At 34.8% G+C, this 19,372-nt stretch overlaps 1 protein-coding gene and 1 pseudogene across 1 annotated transcript; both read right to left on the bottom strand.

The window, feature by feature from the left end:
* Positions 1-8,765: 8,765 nt before the first annotated feature.
* On the bottom strand, positions 8,766-10,075 carry LOC149621028 (uncharacterized; annotated as a pseudogene).
* Positions 10,076-17,124: 7,049 nt separating this feature from the next.
* LOC149621027 (uncharacterized) lies at positions 17,125-18,348 on the bottom strand. Its single transcript, XM_089854681.1, has 2 exons — positions 17,808-18,348; positions 17,125-17,159 (listed from the first exon to the last, which is right to left on the bottom strand). The coding sequence occupies exons 1-2, from the start codon at positions 18,346-18,348 to the stop codon at positions 17,125-17,127; spliced, it is 576 nt and encodes a 191-aa protein (XP_089710807.1).
* Between the last annotated feature and the right edge of the window lie 1,024 nt (positions 18,349-19,372).

Raw genomic sequence — 19,372 nt, 5'->3', positions numbered from 1 at the left:
ATAAAAAATATCTCCGATATAAAATAATACTCCGGACTTTTAAGGGTTTCTTAAGGGTGAGCCGACAGGGTTTCGTAAAGCAGTTCAGGAATCGACTGAGGGTGGGACAGGAGGGACTTCGTATATATAACTTCTAGTTTCTCGCAAGGATTTCTGGGACAATGACGTTTGTTGATTGACTTCGGTTTGGCGAATAGTGGACCATATTCATTACGTAGCCGGGCGGATTCATGTTATCAACGAATAGACAAAACTTTTAAATCTGGGACCAAATGGGGATTGGTCAGTTTAAGGGTTAAAAAAAATGTTCTAGAAGTTTCTCGGGCCAGGTACCAGGATAGTGACTCAAGGTCTTGTTGCTTGGGGTCTAAATCAGCGTGACATTTCTCTGGGTTCTTGGAAAAAGTTTTCGTTGCTAAGTATTTCATTTTGCACTATGATAGTTCTAGAACGTTCTGTGTCAACATTGAGGGGCTAGTTCCTTTTCTTTTGTACGAAATAATTCCTTTTCAGTTTTTTAAAGGGATAGGTTTAAGTTTAAAGGGCTAGTAATATCTTTATAATCTTAATTTAAAGATTAATCAAAAATTTTATTTGATTTTTGGGTTAAGATGGTTACATATCCCCACCTCTTCTGAAAAGTTCGTCCTCGAACTTAAAATATTCATCTTACCATCACGTTTATTTTTTTTTTCCCCGATGCATAGGGGTTTTAGTACTTGAAGACTTAATCAACTTGTTTCCATTCAAAAATTCGTCATTGGGGTAAAAAGTAAGGGTGCTATGTTTCAATTCTTCTTTGTCTTCGTCTGTTTCATCCTTCGTAAGGGAATTTTCATTCATTCCCTCCTCTTCGATAAAGAAGTTTTGCAATTCTTGTTTTTTCTCTGTATCCAAATCTATATCTTCTGGCATGCTTATGTCATTATTCACGCTCGTAGTAGCAGGGGTTGTATAGGTTTCTTCTATTCGCGTCGCATAAGGGTCTTCCGAACGTTTTTCTTCGCGCATAGTGGAGGGGAGGGATACTTTCTTGATTGTTCTTTTTTGGTTATAAGGGGTTAATGCAAATATGGGGTTTAAAATCTCTTCCTCCTTTCTAGTCTTTTCGACTCTTCTAAGGGTTTCATCTCTATCAATAACATTTTCTTCGGGTGATTTTTGTATATCTTTTATATGGGTATGTTTCGTATTAATTTGATGGGTATCAGATTCTGAACTCGAACTTGAGTTAGATCTCAAAGATTGGGGAGGGGAACCTCTAAGGGTTTCTAATGAATTTCTCATTCTATCTCGCAAGGCAACAATAGCCTCAATAAACATTCTTTGGGATTCGACATTTTGTTGGATAAATATTTTTTGGGAGTAAACATTTTGTAGGATTAATATTTTTTGGAATTCAAAATTTTGTTCAATTAATTTTCTCGTGTCATCCATATAACTAGATTTATCATTGTTTGTACGTTGAAATAAAATACCGATATTCATAATAATGTTCCTCAAGAAGTTTAAGATTCTATCATACGAAATTCCTACCAACAATAACATTATGTTAATGGCGATATATAATACTAGATCTGACGAGTTAAGGGTAATGTCCGTCATTTTGATTGCTCGATTTTTCTCAATATTTTCTCAAAATAATACAGGGTTTTTTTTTTTAATAATTGAACCAACTTTGACTCTCTTCAAGACATGTCAAAATCCATCATATTGATAAGATTCCGAAGGATCGAATCCTGCCGACTGCGCCAATTTATAAGCCTTTTCTAATTTTAATTCGCCTTTCTTCATTTGTTGTTTATGGGGGTGGGGTTGGGTGTTCGACGTCTTACTAGAGGGGTTAGGAAGATGCAAGACAAACACCTACCTCTTTTTTCACTAATGATTCAACCTCGCTAACGCTAGACAAGATGTTAGAATGCAGTCAGTTGTGGAGAGTTAAGGCCTTTTAACGGGAACGAGGGGCTCATAAAATTTCTGAATCAAAAGTGACCGCGTTTTTGATGGTATGTGTCAATTGAGAGTCAAAATAGATTCTAATCCAAATTTTAATATTCAACATAATATTCAATCTTATTCATAAATTTCACACACTTTTATAGGGGTCAAAATAAAAATTAAACAAAAAATCAAAAGTAATATCCTCTATGGAATGTCTCCTTTAAGTTTCAAATTTAAATTTTAGGGGTGTTTAGGTTCAAATCGTACAGTTATGCACTAAAATAATAATGTTCAAAAATAGAAAGTTAGGATTTTAAAAAATGAATCAATCCGTCAACCATAATCTCAGTTCTTTAACCATAGTTTCAAATCAGTTTATCAAAATAGTTTCAAGTTTTTAATTTCTTACGACAAGTTGCTCCTCTTCCATATTCTTCTTAAGGGTTAAGGGTTCTTTCTTCTTTCTTGTTACGCGATTTAAGGGTTTAATTATGTTTTTTTCTTTTCTTTCTCGATTTAAGGGTTTTACTTCAGGATCTTTTTTCAGGTTACACGATTTAAGGGTTAATTATTATTTTTCTTTTAATATTTCGCGCACTCGCGCTCCTTCTCTTCTTCAATTTAGGGGTTTTAAAAAAATGTTTCCGAGTTTCTCCAAAAAATTAAGGATTCAAATTGACGAAAAATAAAGGTATCAAAATGAATAAAAAAATCTCTCCGATTCTCTTCCAAAACTTAGGAATTCAAATTGATGAAAAATAAAGGTATCAAAATGAATAAAAAATATCTCCGATATAAAATAATACTCCGGACTTTTAAGGGTTTCTTAAGGGTGAGCCGACAGGGTTTCGTAAAGCAGTTCAGGAATCGACTGAGGGTGGGACAGGAGGGACTTCGTATATATAACTTCTAGTTTCTCGCAAGGATTTCTGGGACAATGACGTTTGTTGATTGACTTCGGTTTGGCGAATAGTGGACCATATTCATTACGTAGCCGGGCGGATTCATGTTATCAACGAATAGGCAAAACTTTTAAATCTGGGACCAAATGGGGATTGGTCAGTTTAAGGGTTAAAAAAAATGTTCTAGAAGTTTCTCGGGCCAGGTACCAGGATAGTGACTCAAGGTCTTGTTGCTTGGGGTCTAAATCAGCGTGACATTTCTCTGGGTTCTTGGAAAAAGTTTTCGTTGCTAAGTATTTCATTTTGCACTATGATAGTTCTAGAACGTTCTGTGTCAACATTGAGGGGCTAGTTCCTTTTCTTTTGTACGAAATAATTCCTTTTCAGTTTTTTAAAGGGATAGGTTTAAGTTTAAAGGGCTAGTAATATCTTTATAATCTTAATTTAAAGATTAATCAAAAATTTTATTTGATTTTTGGGTTAAGATGGTTACATATCCCCACCTCTTCTGAAAAGTTCGTCCCCGAACTTAAAATATTCATCTTACCATCACGTTAATTTTTTTTTCCCGATGCATAGGGGTTTTAGTACTTGAAGACTTAATCAACTTGTTTCCATTCAAAAATTCGTCATTGGGGTAAAAAGTAAGGGTGCTATGTTTCAATTCTTCTTTGTCTTCGTCTGTTTCATCCTTCGTAAGGGAATTTTCATTCATTCCCTCCTCTTCGATAAAGAAGTTTTGCAATTCTTGTTTTTTCTCTGTATCCAAATCTATATCTTCTGGCATGCTTATGTCATTATTCACGCTCGTAGTAGCAGGGGTTGTATAGGTTTCTTCTATTCGCGTCGCATAAGGGTCTTCCGAACGTTTTTCTTCGCGCATAGTGGAGGGGAGGGATACTTTCTTGATTGTTCTTTTTTGGTTATAAGGGGTTAATGCAAATATGGGGTTTAAAATCTCTTCCTCCTTTCTAGTCTTTTCGACTCTTCTAAGGGTTTCATCTCTATCAATAACATTTTCTTCGGGTGATTTTTGTATATCTTTTATATGGGTATGTTTCGTATTAATTTGATGGGTATCAGATTCTGAACTCGAACTTGAGTTAGATCTCAAAGATTGGGGAGGGGAACCTCTAAGGGTTTCTAATGAATTTCTCATTCTATCTCGCAAGGCAACAATAGCCTCAATAAACATTCTTTGGGATTCGACATTTTGTTGGATAAATATTTTTTGGGAGTAAACATTTTGTAGGATTAATATTTTTTGGAATTCAAAATTTTGTTCAATTAATTTTCTCGTGTCATCCATATAACTAGATTTATCATTGTTTGTACGTTGAAATAAAATACCGATATTCATAATAATGTTCCTCAAGAAGTTTAAGATTCTATCATACGAAATTCCTACCAACAATAACATTATGTTAATGGCGATATATAATACTAGATCTGACGAGTTAAGGGTAATGTCCGTCATTTTGATTGCTCGATTTTTCTCAATATTTTCTCAAAATAATACAGGGTTTTTTTTTTTAATAATTGAACCAACTTTGACTCTCTTCAAGACATGTCAAAATCCATCATATTGATAAGATTCCGAAGGATCGAATCCTGCCGACTGCGCCAATTTATAAGCCTTTTCTATTTTTAATTCGCCTTTCTTCATTTGTTGTTTATGGGGGTGGGGTTGGGTGTTCGACGTCTTACTAGAGGGGTTAGGAAGATGCAAGACAAACACCTACCTCTTTTTTCACTAATGATTCAACCTCGCTAACGCTAGACAAGATGTTAGAATGCAGTCAGTTGTGGAGAGTTAAGGCCTTTTAACGGGAACGAGGGGCTCATAAAATTTCTGAATCAAAAGTGACCGCGTTTTTGATGGTATGTGTCAATTGAGAGTCAAAATAGATTCTAATCCAAATTTTAATATTCAACATAATATTCAATCTTATTCATAAATTTCACACACTTTTATAGGGGTCAAAATAAAAATTAAACAAAAAATCAAAAGTAATATCCTCTATGGAATGTCTCCTTTAAGTTTCAAATTTAAATTTTAGGGGTGTTTAGGTTCAAATCGTACAGTTATGCACTAAAATAATAATGTTCAAAAATAGAAAGTTAGGATTTTAAAAAATGAATCAATCCGTCAACCATAATCTCAGTTCTTTAACCATAGTTTCAAATCAGTTTATCAAAATAGTTTCAAGTTTTTAATTTCTTACGACAAGTTGCTCCTCTTCCATATTCTTCTTAAGGGTTAAGGGTTCTTTCTTCTTTCTTGTTACGCGATTTAAGGGTTTAATTATGTTTTTTTCTTTTCTTTCTCGATTTAAGGGTTTTACTTCAGGATCTTTTTTCAGGTTACACGATTTAAGGGTTAATTATTATTTTTCTTTTAATATTTCGCGCACTCGCGCTCCTTCTCTTCTTCAATTTAGGGGTTTTAAAAAAATGTTTCCGAGTTTCTCCAAAAAATTAAGGATTCAAATTGACGAAAAATAAAGGTATCAAAATGAATAAAAAAATCTCTCCGATTCTCTTCCAAAACTTAGGAATTCAAATTGATGAAAAATAAAGGTATCAAAATGAATAAAAAATATCTCCGATATAAAATAATACTCCGGACTTTTAAGGGTTTCTTAAGGGTGAGCCGACAGGGTTTCGTAAAGCAGTTCAGGAATCGACTGAGGGTGGGACAGGAGGGACTTCGTATATATAACTTCTAGTTTCTCGCAAGGATTTCTGGGACAATGACGTTTGTTGATTGACTTCGGTTTGGCGAATAGTGGACCATATTCATTACGTAGCCGGGCGGATTCATGTTATCAACGAATAGGCAAAACTTTTAAATCTGGGACCAAATGGGGATTGGTCAGTTTAAGGGTTAAAAAAAATGTTCTAGAAGTTTCTCGGGCCAGGTACCAGGATAGTGACTCAAGGTCTTGTTGCTTGGGGTCTAAATCAGCGTGACATTTCTCTGGGTTCTTGGAAAAAGTTTTCGTTGCTAAGTATTTCATTTTGCACTATGATAGTTCTAGAACGTTCTGTGTCAACATTGAGGGGCTAGTTCCTTTTCTTTTGTACGAAATAATTCCTTTTCAGTTTTTTAAAGGGATAGGTTTAAGTTTAAAGGGCTAGTAATATCTTTATAATCTTAATTTAAAGATTAATCAAAAATTTTATTTGATTTTTGGGTTAAGATGGTTACATATCCCCACCTCTTCTGAAAAGTTCGTCCCCGAACTTAAAATATTCATCTTACCATCACGTTAATTTTTTTTTCCCGATGCATAGGGGTTTTAGTACTTGAAGACTTAATCAACTTGTTTCCATTCAAAAATTCGTCATTGGGGTAAAAAGTAAGGGTGCTATGTTTCAATTCTTCTTTGTCTTCGTCTGTTTCATCCTTCGTAAGGGAATTTTCATTCATTCCCTCCTCTTCGATAAAGAAGTTTTGCAATTCTTGTTTTTTCTCTGTATCCAAATCTATATCTTCTGGCATGCTTATGTCATTATTCACGCTCGTAGTAGCAGGGGTTGTATAGGTTTCTTCTATTCGCGTCGCATAAGGGTCTTCCGAACGTTTTTCTTCGCGCATAGTGGAGGGGAGGGATACTTTCTTGATTGTTCTTTTTTGGTTATAAGGGGTTAATGCAAATATGGGGTTTAAAATCTCTTCCTCCTTTCTAGTCTTTTCGACTCTTCTAAGGGTTTCATCTCTATCAATAACATTTTCTTCGGGTGATTTTTGTATATCTTTTATATGGGTATGTTTCGTATTAATTTGATGGGTATCAGATTCTGAACTCGAACTTGAGTTAGATCTCAAAGATTGGGGAGGGGAACCTCTAAGGGTTTCTAATGAATTTCTCATTCTATCTCGCAAGGCAACAATAGCCTCAATAAACATTCTTTGGGATTCGACATTTTGTTGGATAAATATTTTTTGGGAGTAAACATTTTGTAGGATTAATATTTTTTGGAATTCAAAATTTTGTTCAATTAATTTTCTCGTGTCATCCATATAACTAGATTTATCATTGTTTGTACGTTGAAATAAAATACCGATATTCATAATAATGTTCCTCAAGAAGTTTAAGATTCTATCATACGAAATTCCTACCAACAATAACATTATGTTAATGGCGATATATAATACTAGATCTGACGAGTTAAGGGTAATGTCCGTCATTTTGATTGCTCGATTTTTCTCAATATTTTCTCAAAATAATACAGGGTTTTTTTTTTTAATAATTGAACCAACTTTGACTCTCTTCAAGACATGTCAAAATCCATCATATTGATAAGATTCCGAAGGATCGAATCCTGCGGACTGCGCCAATTTATAAGCCTTTTCTAATTTTAATTCGCCTTTCTTCATTTGTTGTTTATGGGGGTGGGGTTGGGTGTTCGACGTCTTACTAGAGGGGTTAGGAAGATGCAAGACAAACACCTACCTCTTTTTTCACTAATGATTCAACCTCGCTAACGCTAGACAAGATGTTAGAATGCAGTCAGTTGTGGAGAGTTAAGGCCTTTTAACGGGAACGAGGGGCTCATAAAATTTCTGAATCAAAAGTGACCGCGTTTTTGATGGTATGTGTCAATTGAGAGTCAAAATAGATTCTAATCCAAATTTTAATATTCAACATAATATTCAATCTTATTCATAAATTTCACACACTTTTATAGGGGTCAAAATAAAAATTAAACAAAAAATCAAAAGTAATATCCTCTATGGAATGTCTCCTTTAAGTTTCAAATTTAAATTTTAGGGGTGTTTAGGTTCAAATCGTACAGTTATGCACTAAAATAATAATGTTCAAAAATAGAAAGTTAGGATTTTAAAAAATGAATCAATCCGTCAACCATAGTCTCAGTTCTTTAACCATAGTTTCAAATCAGTTTATCAAAATAGTTTCAAGTTTTTAATTTCTTACGACAAGTTGCTCCTCTTCCATATTCTTCTTAAGGGTTAAGGGTTCTTTCTTCTTTCTTGTTACGCGATTTAAGGGTTTAATTATGTTTTTTTCTTTTCTTTCTCGATTTAAGGGTTTTACTTCAGGATCTTTTTTCAGGTTACACGATTTAAGGGTTAATTATTATTTTTCTTTTAATATTTCGCGCACTCGCGCTCCTTCTCTTCTTCAATTTAGGGGTTTTAAAAAAATGTTTCCGAGTTTCTCCAAAAAATTAAGGATTCAAATTGACGAAAAATAAAGGTATCAAAATGAATAAAAAAATCTCTCCGATTCTCTTCCAAAACTTAGGAATTCAAATTGATGAAAAATAAAGGTATCAAAATGAATAAAAAATATCTCCGATATAAAATAATACTCCGGACTTTTAAGGGTTTCTTAAGGGTGAGCCGACAGGGTTTCGTAAAGCAGTTCAGGAATCGACTGAGGGTGGGACAGGAGGGACTTCGTATATATAACTTCTAGTTTCTCGCAAGGATTTCTGGGACAATGACGTTTGTTGATTGACTTCGGTTTGGCGAATAGTGGACCATATTCATTACGTAGCCGGGCGGATTCATGTTATCAACGAATAGGCAAAACTTTTAAATCTGGGACCAAATGGGGATTGGTCAGTTTAAGGGTTAAAAAAAATGTTCTAGAAGTTTCTCGGGCCAGGTACCAGGAGGCAACTCAAGGTCTTGTTGCTTGGGGTCTAAATCAGCGTGACATTTCTCTGGGTTCTTGGAAAAAGTTTTCGTTGCTAAGTATTTCATTTTGCACTATGATAGTTCTAGAACGTTCTGTGTCAACATTTAGGGGCTAGTTCCTTTTCTTTTGTACGAAAGAATTCCTTTTCAGTTTTTTAAAGGGATAGGTTTAAGTTTAAAGGGCTAGTAATATCTTTATAATGTTAATTTAAAGATTAATCAAAAATTTTATTTGATTTTTGGGTTATGATGGTTACACACATAGAGACATTATATCTGCAATCAGATCTTCCTTTTCCTTTTCGAGAGTCTCTTTTTTATTCGATTCGGCTAAAAGATTCACTAGAAAATTCTTGTCAGTGGGTTGTTGTCTTTCATTTCGGGTTGCGTCTACCAACGTATCACTAAGTAGTTCGCCTGTTATTGCACTTGACGTAGGCTCTACGATTCCACTGGAACTTCCTTCAATTTCTGAAATTGGGGCTACTTCAGACAGCATGATGTTAACAAGGTGGATGTGTTTACATATGTTTGTGTTAATTTGACGGTCCGGGCAAGTGCAAGAGAAAGTGTGCACGCATATTTTGCAAACGCTGCAAGTAGAAAAGCATTTGCAGATGATGTCATCTTTTGTCACCGTGTACTTCAGATTATCAAATGCGTCGCTTTCCGTATCTTTCAAGCTTTCTTCACTCGTCACTTCCCAAATTGATCTTCCAGTTTCTTTGACTAGAGTCCTTTGTAGGTTCATAGCTTGATTGTGTCTCTTAAAACCTTCCGTCGATTTCTTTGTAATCTTTCCTTTCGTCAGTTTGATGAACCTTTGATGAGCTTGGCTTCGGTCGTAATCCAATAAGTTTGCGAGACATCGGTCTAGTCTCTTGTTTTGCTTTCCATCAAGGAAATTGTATTTAAATAGCTTGTGGAACGCTTACATATTTGTATTTATTTCGGAACCAATTCGATAACACGAAGCCCATTCTTCCTTGCAAGAAACCCATTCCTTTTCAAAATAGTTCCCAAATGTTTCGGTTTTATCGTTTTCTTCCATTTCTCTTAAGCTCGTAGCAAGCATCTTCTCAAATTTTGACTGATCTAACTCGTCTATAAGTAGCGATAATCCTTTGAACAAATGAGAGGCTAATTCTTTGTCCGGAATTAGTGATAATTTTTTCCTGATGTCGTGATAGACGTGCCATTTGCATAGAAGTTTTTTAGTATTACCACCAAATACATTCATCCAACTGTTATAGTATTGAGGGGCTTTATCCGTCATTATGTATTTTGGAATGATTGAAGTAGTGTGTTTCTTGATTTCCGAAAAAAATATCTTCAATATTTCGCCATCTTCTCTGTTGGAAATTAGAAATGCGACAGGTGCGCCTTCTTTAAATTCGTCAATTACTAGTACTGTTATCAGTTTAAAATGATATCCATTTGTCTCATGTGTGGCATCCAAGCATACAATATTTTCTCCAAATTCTCTAAACATGTTCTTCTGAAATTTGGTCATAATGGCTAAAACAAAGTCCGATTTCGCCAAACCAAATACTTCATTAATCAAAACTGTCTTTGTACACAAAGACGCGAAAAAGTAAGAGATAAGTGTAGAAAATTAATTGTTTGAAGTAACAGATATTCAAATTTTCATTTTTGAAGACGTGATTATAAAACATCAATTATTTTAAAAAATTTCTTATCTTAGTTTTTTTCACCAAAATTCCTTAAGTAAAATGTTTTATCCTTAAACATGTGCATCATTTTAAAAATAGAAAACGTATGCATTTTATTTTCTTTTAAAAATTTAGAGTTAGTTTGAGTATTCGGGCCTATAAGGAGAATAAATGGGCAGAAAATTGTTGATAGCAGACAAAATAAAACAAGCATGAAAACTTAACAAAACGTGTTCGTTTATTTTAAAGTTTTCGAGGTTTCAAAAATTGACGTGTTGTATATCTCTCAAAAGATCACGATCAAGCTACAGTTCCTTTTGACTCTAATAACTACATCACAGTCAAAGGGCGAATGTAATTTTCGGTTCGCAATATTTTCAATTTTAAAATATAAAAATAAATTCTTCTAGCTCAATTTTTCAGATATCCGAGTATTGGAACATCCTCGAAGCAAATGTTTCTAGAAAATAAACAGTAGTATAAAGGTAGTTTCTCTGAAATTTTTGTGAAAAAAACTAAGATAAGAAATTTTTTCAAATAATTGATGTTTTATAATCACGTCTTCAAAAATGAAAATTTGAATATCTGTTACTTCAAACAATTAATTTTCTACACTTATCTCTTACTTTTTCGCGTCTTTGTGTACAAAGACAGTTTTGATTAATATCTGTCACTTCAGTCTTAATATGAATTAAAACAGTTTAGAAACTAGTATTTTAAAACGTATACTGAAAAGCAGGCGCTCCATTTAAGTCTTGTGGTGTTGCGCGTATATTAGTTACCACGTTTGAACTAACAAGGCCTTAACCATCTATTATAGAAGTATTAATCTTGATTGCTTCAACGCCCAGTCCAACTCAAATTGCCTTCCCGTCGTTTTCACGTGCAAAGCACAGTGGATGCAATAATACAAATAGATTCCAAAGACTTAGGCTAAAAAATTATTACGTAGACCTGTGTACAAAAACAATCTATACACCTGTGCACAAAAACAATCTATACACCTGTGCACAAACATATTCCATAGATCTGCGCTGGGTGACCACATTTCCTAAATTTTATAATTTTTCCTATTTTCGGATGTCTTTCTATTAGTTCCTATAATTTCGATAATTTTCCTATATTTTCCTATTTTTTGAAACTGTAGATATTTTGTGTCTCACTTTTGGTTTTGTTATATATCACCAAAGCTATGGAAGCCTCTAAAAATATTTGTCAGGGAAGTCTGTGAGGTTTAAAAGTTATAGCATATGTTTCTAAGATTACGTTCCATAAGCATGACACTTCCTATATTTCGAAATGCTAGAGACTTAATGAGAGCTAGTTCGAGAACGACGCGAGAATTGACTACACGCGATTTTCTACTCCATCTTCCTATTTAGTCTGTACTAAGCCTTTGACAGGGCCTCATCAGGCGTCGCTTAACGAGAATCTATGACGTTTCATTTACGTCACTTCGAGACAAGCTCTCAGTTTCCAGTGACAAATTTATGTAACATATCTTACGAACTTATGGTTATAATTAAACCAAAGCTCCTTTGTAAATCTTGTCTTATTACTTTCAAAGCATTTGCAACCTATATTTTGCTATTTTTTCAAGAGTAGTTTTCTTGTCTTTTCCAGTTTTTTTAATTATACATCTATATCTATATAAATCCTGACTGACTGACAGACTGACTGATAATAATCGCCCAGCCCAAACCGCTGGCCCCAGAAGGTTGAAAATTTGGAGGAACGTTACTCGTAAGTAGTAGGCGCGTACTAAGAAAGATTTTTCCAATCCGCCGCCATCTTCATAAATGGCGCCCAGAAATGTAACAAATCTTCTCTTTGTAAGAAAGTCCGTGAGTTTCAACCGATTTCACAAATATTTAGTACACTGGATTCCTTTAACCTATAGACGGGCTATATGGTCTTTCGGGATCGATTTGTTGCCATCATTTTAAATGGCGGCCAGATATTAAAAACCTTTCTTTATAGAATGTCTGCGTGTAAAGTAATAAAAAATGTCCCGACGAGCTGATGGGCGACGCCGAGTGCCTTCGCTCCTAGGATGCTACAAAAATATTAGTCGAATCAGTAAAATGTACCCATACTTGATGGAAGTTCTTACTACACTCAAGCGATGCCGCGGGTAACAGCTAGTCTCCTATAATTTCCTGTAAATCAATTGTAAATTTCCTATTTTCCTATAACTATTACAAGGTTATTTGTGGTCACCCTGAGTGCACAAACATATTTCGTAGATAACTTAGACTTGTGAAAACACATGTCATATAATTGTGTACAAACAGATCCCGTAGACTTGGGCACAAACAGATCCCTTAGAATTGTGCACAAACAGATCCCTTAGAATTGAGCACAAACTGATGTCATAGACTTGCGCAAAAAATGATGTCATAGACTTACGCACAAACAGATGTCATAAACTTATGCAAAAAGAGATGTTATATACCTGTACACAAAAATATTCCATGGACCTCTGCACAAAAACATTCCATACCCCTATGTTCAAAAATATGCTCAAGAATATCTCGTACACCAGTGCACAAAAATACTGCTAATCCATTTGCACAAAAATATCCCGTATCCATTTGCAGAAAAATGTTCTTTAGACCTGTGAACAAACAGATGCTGTGGCCTTTGCAAAGACAGATTCCTTAGACCTCTGCACAAACCGATTCAGTAGGCTTGTGCACAAAAATATTCCGTAGACCTGTGCACAAACAGATACCGTAGACATGTGCACAAACAGATACCGTAGACATGTGCACAAACAGATACCGTAGACATGTGCTTAAACAGATACCGTAGACATGTGCACAAACAGATACCGTAGACATGTGCACAAACAGATTCCGGATACTTGGACACAAACGGAAGTCACAGGGTTGTGCACAAACAGATGTCATAGACTTGCACAAAAAATACATCGTAGACTTGCGCAATAAGCGATGTCAAGGATATGTGCATATCAGATTCCACGGACTAGTGCACAAACAGAAGTCTTAGACTTGTTTACAAACAGAAGTCATAGACCTGTTTCCATAAAGATTCCATACCCATTTGCACAAAACAATTTCATACCCATTTGCACGAAACGATTCCATACCCATTTGCACAAAACGATTCCATAGACCTGTGCACAAAAATATTCCATAGACCTGTGCCCAAAGAGATTCCATAAAACTGTGCCCAAAGAGATTCCATAAAACTGTGCACAAAAGATTCCCTAGACCTGTGCTCAAAAAAATATGCCGTGGCCTGTGCACAAACAGATGCCGTAGACCTGTAAAGAAACAGATTCCGTAAACCTGTGCACAAACAGATGCCGTAGGCCTGTGTACAAAAAAAATTCTATAGACTTGTGCACATCAAGTTTCCATAGACCTATGCACAAAAGATTTCATGGAGATGTGCACAAATATTTCATGGAACTGTGCACTAAACATTATATATGCTTGTGCACATAAAGATTCCTTAGACCTGAGCGCTAAAGATTCCATAGACCTGTGTACATAAAGATTTCATACCCATAGCACAAAACTATTCCATAACCATTTGCACAGAAATATTCCCTAGACCTGCGCACAAAATATTTCATAAAACTGTGCTGTGCACAAAAAGATTCCATTGACCTATGCACAAAATATTCTATTGGCTTTTGTATAAACAAGTGACATAGACCTGTGTACAAAATATTCCATGGACCTGTGCACAAAAACATGCCTTGGACCTGTTCAGAAACATTCCATACCCCTATATGCTCAAAAATATTCCACACCCATTTGCACAAACATTTTCCGTAGACCCGTGCACAAACAGATTCCGTAGACTAGCGCATAAACAGATTTCATAGATTTGCGCACAAATATATTACGTAGACTCGTGCACAAATAGATTCCACAGACTTGAACACAAACAGAAGTCACACGGTTTTGCACAATCCGATATTATAGACTTGTGCACAAACAGATGTCATATGCTTGTGTAAAAAACTGATTTCATAGACTTCCTCAAAAAAAGATGTCATCGACATTTGCACAAGAGATTCCGTAGACTTGTGCACATAAAGATTCTTCAGACTTGTACACAAACATATTTTGTAGACCTGTACACACAGATACCATAGACTTGTGCAAAAATAGATGTCAAATATTTGTGCAAAAACACATACCTTAGACTTTTGCACAAACTGATGCCATAGACTTGTGCACAATCATATGTCCTAGACCGGTGTACAAAACATTCTATAGATTTGTGCACAAACATGAGTCATATACCTGTACACAAAAATATTCCACGGACTTCTGCACAAAAACATTCCATATTCCTGTACACAAAAATATTCCATGGACTTCTGCACAAAAACATTCCATATACCTGTACACAAAAATAATCCATGGACCTCTGCACAAAAACATTCCATATCCCTATGCTCAAAAATGTTCCTTACCCATTTGCACAAAAATATCACGTTCACCTGTGCACAAAAATATCACGTTCACCTGTGCACAAAAATATCACGTACACCTGTGCACAAAAATATTCGGTATCCATTTTCGCAAAAATATTCCGTACACCTGGGCACAAAAATATTCCAAATCCATTTTCACCATAATATTCCATACACCTATATGCACAAAAATATTCCGTACACCTGTGAACAAAAACAGTTCGTGCACCTGTGCACAAAAATATTCCGTACAATTGTGCATAAAAATATTCCGTACACCAATGCATAAAAATATTTCGTACACTTGTGCACAAAGAAATGTCGCAGACTCGCGCAAAAAGAGATGTTATAGACATGTGCACATCAGATTCCATAGAGTTATGCACAAACATTTTCAATGCCCCTATGCTCAAACAGATTTCAAACCCTTATGCTCTAAAAGATTCCATACCCTTTTGCACAAAAATAATACGTAGACCCGTGCTCAAAAATATTCCGTAGACCTTTGCACAGACAGAAGTCACTCGCGTGTGCACAAACAGATGTCATAGACTTGTGAATAAACAGATGTTATAGACTTGTGCACAAATAGATCTTATAGACTTGTTCACACACAGGTGTTATAGACTTGTGCACAAAGAGATGTTATAGACTTGTTCACACACAGGTGTTATAGACTTGTTCACAAGCAGGTGCTATAGAATTGATCACAAACAGGTGTTATAGACTTGTTCACAAACAGGTGTTATAGACTTGTTCACAAACAGTTGTTTTAGTCTTGTGTACAAACAGATGTTTTAGACTTGAGCATAAACAAATGTTATTGACTTGCGCAAAAAGAGATGTCATAGAAATGAGCAAATCAGATTCCATAGACCTGTGCACAAAAAGAGGTCGTAGACCTGTGAACAAACAGAAGTCGTAGACCTGTGCACAAACAGAAGTCGTAGACCTGTGCAAATAAAGATTTTTCACTTGGACACATAAAGATTCTTCAGACTTGTGTGTGCACATAATGTTTCTTCAGACTTGCGTGTGCACATAATGTTTCTTCAGACTTGTGTGCACATAATGTTTCTTCAGACTTGTGTGCACATAAAGATTCTTCAGACTTGTGTGCACATAAAGATTCTTCAGACTTGTGTGCACATAAATGTACCATAGACCCATGAACAAAAAATTCCATAGACCTGTGCACAGAAGATTCCATACTCCTGTACTCAAAAGGATTCGATGCAGATTTGCACAAAAACATTCCATAGGCCTGTGTAAAACAATAATCCAAAGACCTGTGTAAAACAATATTCCATAGGCCTGTGCACGAAATGATTGCATAGGCCTCTGCACAAAGAGATTTTATACTCCTTTGCACAAAAATATTCTGTAGGTCTGCGCTTAAACAGATTCCGCAGACTTGTACACAAACAGATGTTATAGTTTAGACTCGTGTAAAAATTTAATTACCTATAATTGGTAATTATCTTTAATTGCTTATTTTGTTTAATTATCTTTAATTGCTTATTTTGTTTAATTATCTTTAATTGCTTATTTTGTTTAATTATATTTAATTGCTTATTTTGTTTAATTATCTTTAATTGCTTATTTTGTTTAATTATCTTTAATTGCTTATTTTGTTTAATTATCCTTAATTGCTTATTTTGTTTAATTATCTTTAATTGCTTATTTTGTTTAATTATCTTTAATTGCTTATTTTGATTAATTATCTTTAATTGCTTATTTTGTTTAATTAAGTTTAATCTGTACTTCGCAACTAATTTAGTTGGACGCGCAATAGTTATAATGACAATTAAGCTAGCTAATTGCCCTACCAATTTGATTATCCGCAGTAAAACGACGTAAGTCCTAGAATGACTTTCTTTATTACTTAACCCAAGCAAAAAAGTCTTAAGTTCCACAGTTTAAAGGTAAACCACGTAATTCGGAGCAGGTACTTAAAACTATTAAAAACAATACTTAAACTTTGTTTTTCTTAATGAAACAAAAATTGGCGCCCACTTTAAAAATGGGGCTTTTATTTAAGACCGTTTTCAAATCTATCAAACGTATAGTTATTTTTGTAAGAGTAGTTACAAAATGGGTAAGTTTGGTAGGGATGCACCGATATATCGGTTATCGGTATATCGGCCGATATATCGGCCTATTTTTTTCATATCGGTATCGGCCAATATCGGCTTCATGTAAACCGATATTTCAGGGAAAAATTTGACAAGACATAAGGTACTCAATGAATACTAATTGAAACATATCACAACTAATTTATTCCCCAAATTTCAAATTTCCCTTTAAAAATGCAAGAATCTCAGTTTTATCCCGTTGTTCACGACTATGAGTAAATAATTTCCCTAGTTTCCCATACCTCCCACAAACAATCGAAGTCGACACTGACGTTCTCTAATGCGTTTGGTACGTGTCACTAATGTACACTCTGCATTTTTCACTTGTGGTCCAAAATTTTGCTTATAACGCTACTTCTTGTTGAACAAAGAACGGAGCTGTATTTTTACTAAAAACCAAATTAGACCACACAACTTTTTAAGGAAGGGGGCTAAGGCTAAAATAATGTAGCGGTACCACATTAAACGAAAGAGATGTGAAACATGTCTCTAATAAAACAATGGAAAAACGTAAATGGTCCTAAATAATGTTGATTCTACTCTTGGAAACGATATTCATGGAGAAATATTACTTTTTTATGGGCCGATAATATCGGCCGATATATCGGCCACGAATTTCCGATATATCGGCCGGCCGATATATCGGCTGTACCCATATCGGTGCATCCCTAAAGTTTGGAAAATTTCCCATGTTATTTCTATGGAGATTCTCAAGTTTTTCGCCAAAATCTGTGATTAATTTTATGGAAATGAAAACCACCCTTAGCAACTTTATGCTTTATAAAATAAACTATTAGGTGGATCATCTTGAAATTTTTACCACATATTAAGGGCCCGGATTTTAGTTCAGTAGAAAAATTTCGAAACAATAAACTTAATACGAAAAAAGTTAAAACCAATCCAAAACCTTCCTTATACATTAAAGCCGTCATCAGGCCTTATCTAAGGGAGCTACCGCTCCCTTAGAATATTCGGGAATAATATTTCGGTTTTCGTGTTGTTTTTTGTAAAGAAGTATAATGCCACTTTGTTTTTGAAGCTTTTCCTGGACGTAAGCATCTACACTGATATGGTCTTCTGGATGTTTTTCGACCGTATTAATTCCATAAGATTTGCATATATTATTCAAATCCTTTTTTTGTGCAATATGTTTTCGTTGAGTGACATCCATATTACTGTTGCGAATATCATCTAGGACCTTTTTCTTAGACACTCCTCCTGCCAACTTGGTAGCGATTATTTGCTTTTCATTTTTCGAAATTCTTAAATGGCATAGGTCATTTTCGTGACCATAATGTGATTTACATCCAACAAGTGAAACTGTACTATTGCAAGTAGATACTGAGACTTTGAGTGTCGCTGTACAGTTACCGTTTATTTTAGAGCTTCCCATTGATTTTGCTTGACGTTGGCCATTTGAATTAGATTGATACTGCCCTGATCTATTACAGTACCAATATTCCACCTTGCAATGTTTTCTCTTGCCTGTTTTGTCTTTCAAATATTGTGTAGCCTCTTTTCTTTCTTCCTCTTCCTTCCATATCAAAAAGTCTAACGGGAATACCATGCCGTTATAATAAAAAATATTCAAAAGTGTCGATATCTTCTTTCGGATCATCTTCAAAAAAACATTTACCCAGCCAAAAACTTTCACTACTATCAAAAACGGATTTATGCACTAAGAACGTGGGATCATAGCTTTAGCCTCTGGTACCATCCTCGCATACTTTATTGAGAAACTTCGTCTGCTTATATTTTGACACCACCCAAAAATTCTGTGTATAGAGACTTCTCTATTTTTGTGGTTAAATATTTTTTCCGAAATTGCGCCAGTGGTAAAAAAGCAAAGTGGACAACAATGCTATATAACTCCCGATTTAGTGGAATTAAGTTTTAAAGTTAAGAATATAAATAATTGATGTTTCTTTTTTAAGCATCTAGTTTTTCTTTCTTTATCAAAAACGGATTTATGTGAGAAGAACGTTGAAGGTAGCAAATTCACTACCCATCCTCGCATACTTTTTTGAGAAACGTCGTCTGCTTATATTTTGACTCCACCCACAAATTCTGTATATCTCTATTTTCGTGGTTAAATATATAAAGAAAGAAAAACTAGATGCTTAAAAAAGAAACATCAATTATTTATATTCTTAACTTTAAAACTTAATTCCACTAAATCGGGAGTTATATAGCATTGTTGTCCACTTTGCTTTTTTACCACTGGCGCAATTTCGGAAAAAATATTTAACCACAAAAATAGAGAAGTCTCTATACACAGAATTTGTGGGTGGTGTCAAAATATAAGCAGACGAAGTTTCTCAATAAAGTATGCGAGGATGGTACCAGAGGCTAAAGCTATGATCCCACGTTCTTAGTGCATAAATCCGTTTTTGTCTTTATATATTTAACCACGAAAATAGAGATATACAGAATTTGTGGGTGGAGTCAAAATATAAGCAGACGACGTTTCTCAATAAAGTATGCGAGGATGGGTAGTGAATTTGCTACCTTCAACGTTCTTCTCACATAAATCCGTTTTTGCTACTATTTATTTTGTCATATAGTAATTTAGGTTAGGTTAGGTTCAAATT

Source organism: Phalangium opilio, unplaced genomic scaffold, assembly GCF_054372755.1.
Source record: "Phalangium opilio isolate 3A_F unplaced genomic scaffold, DU_Popi_V2 ptg000209l_1, whole genome shotgun sequence".
Classification (NCBI taxonomy): domain Eukaryota; kingdom Metazoa; phylum Arthropoda; class Arachnida; order Opiliones; family Phalangiidae; genus Phalangium; species Phalangium opilio.
This window is presented reverse-complemented; position numbering and strand designations above follow the sequence as displayed.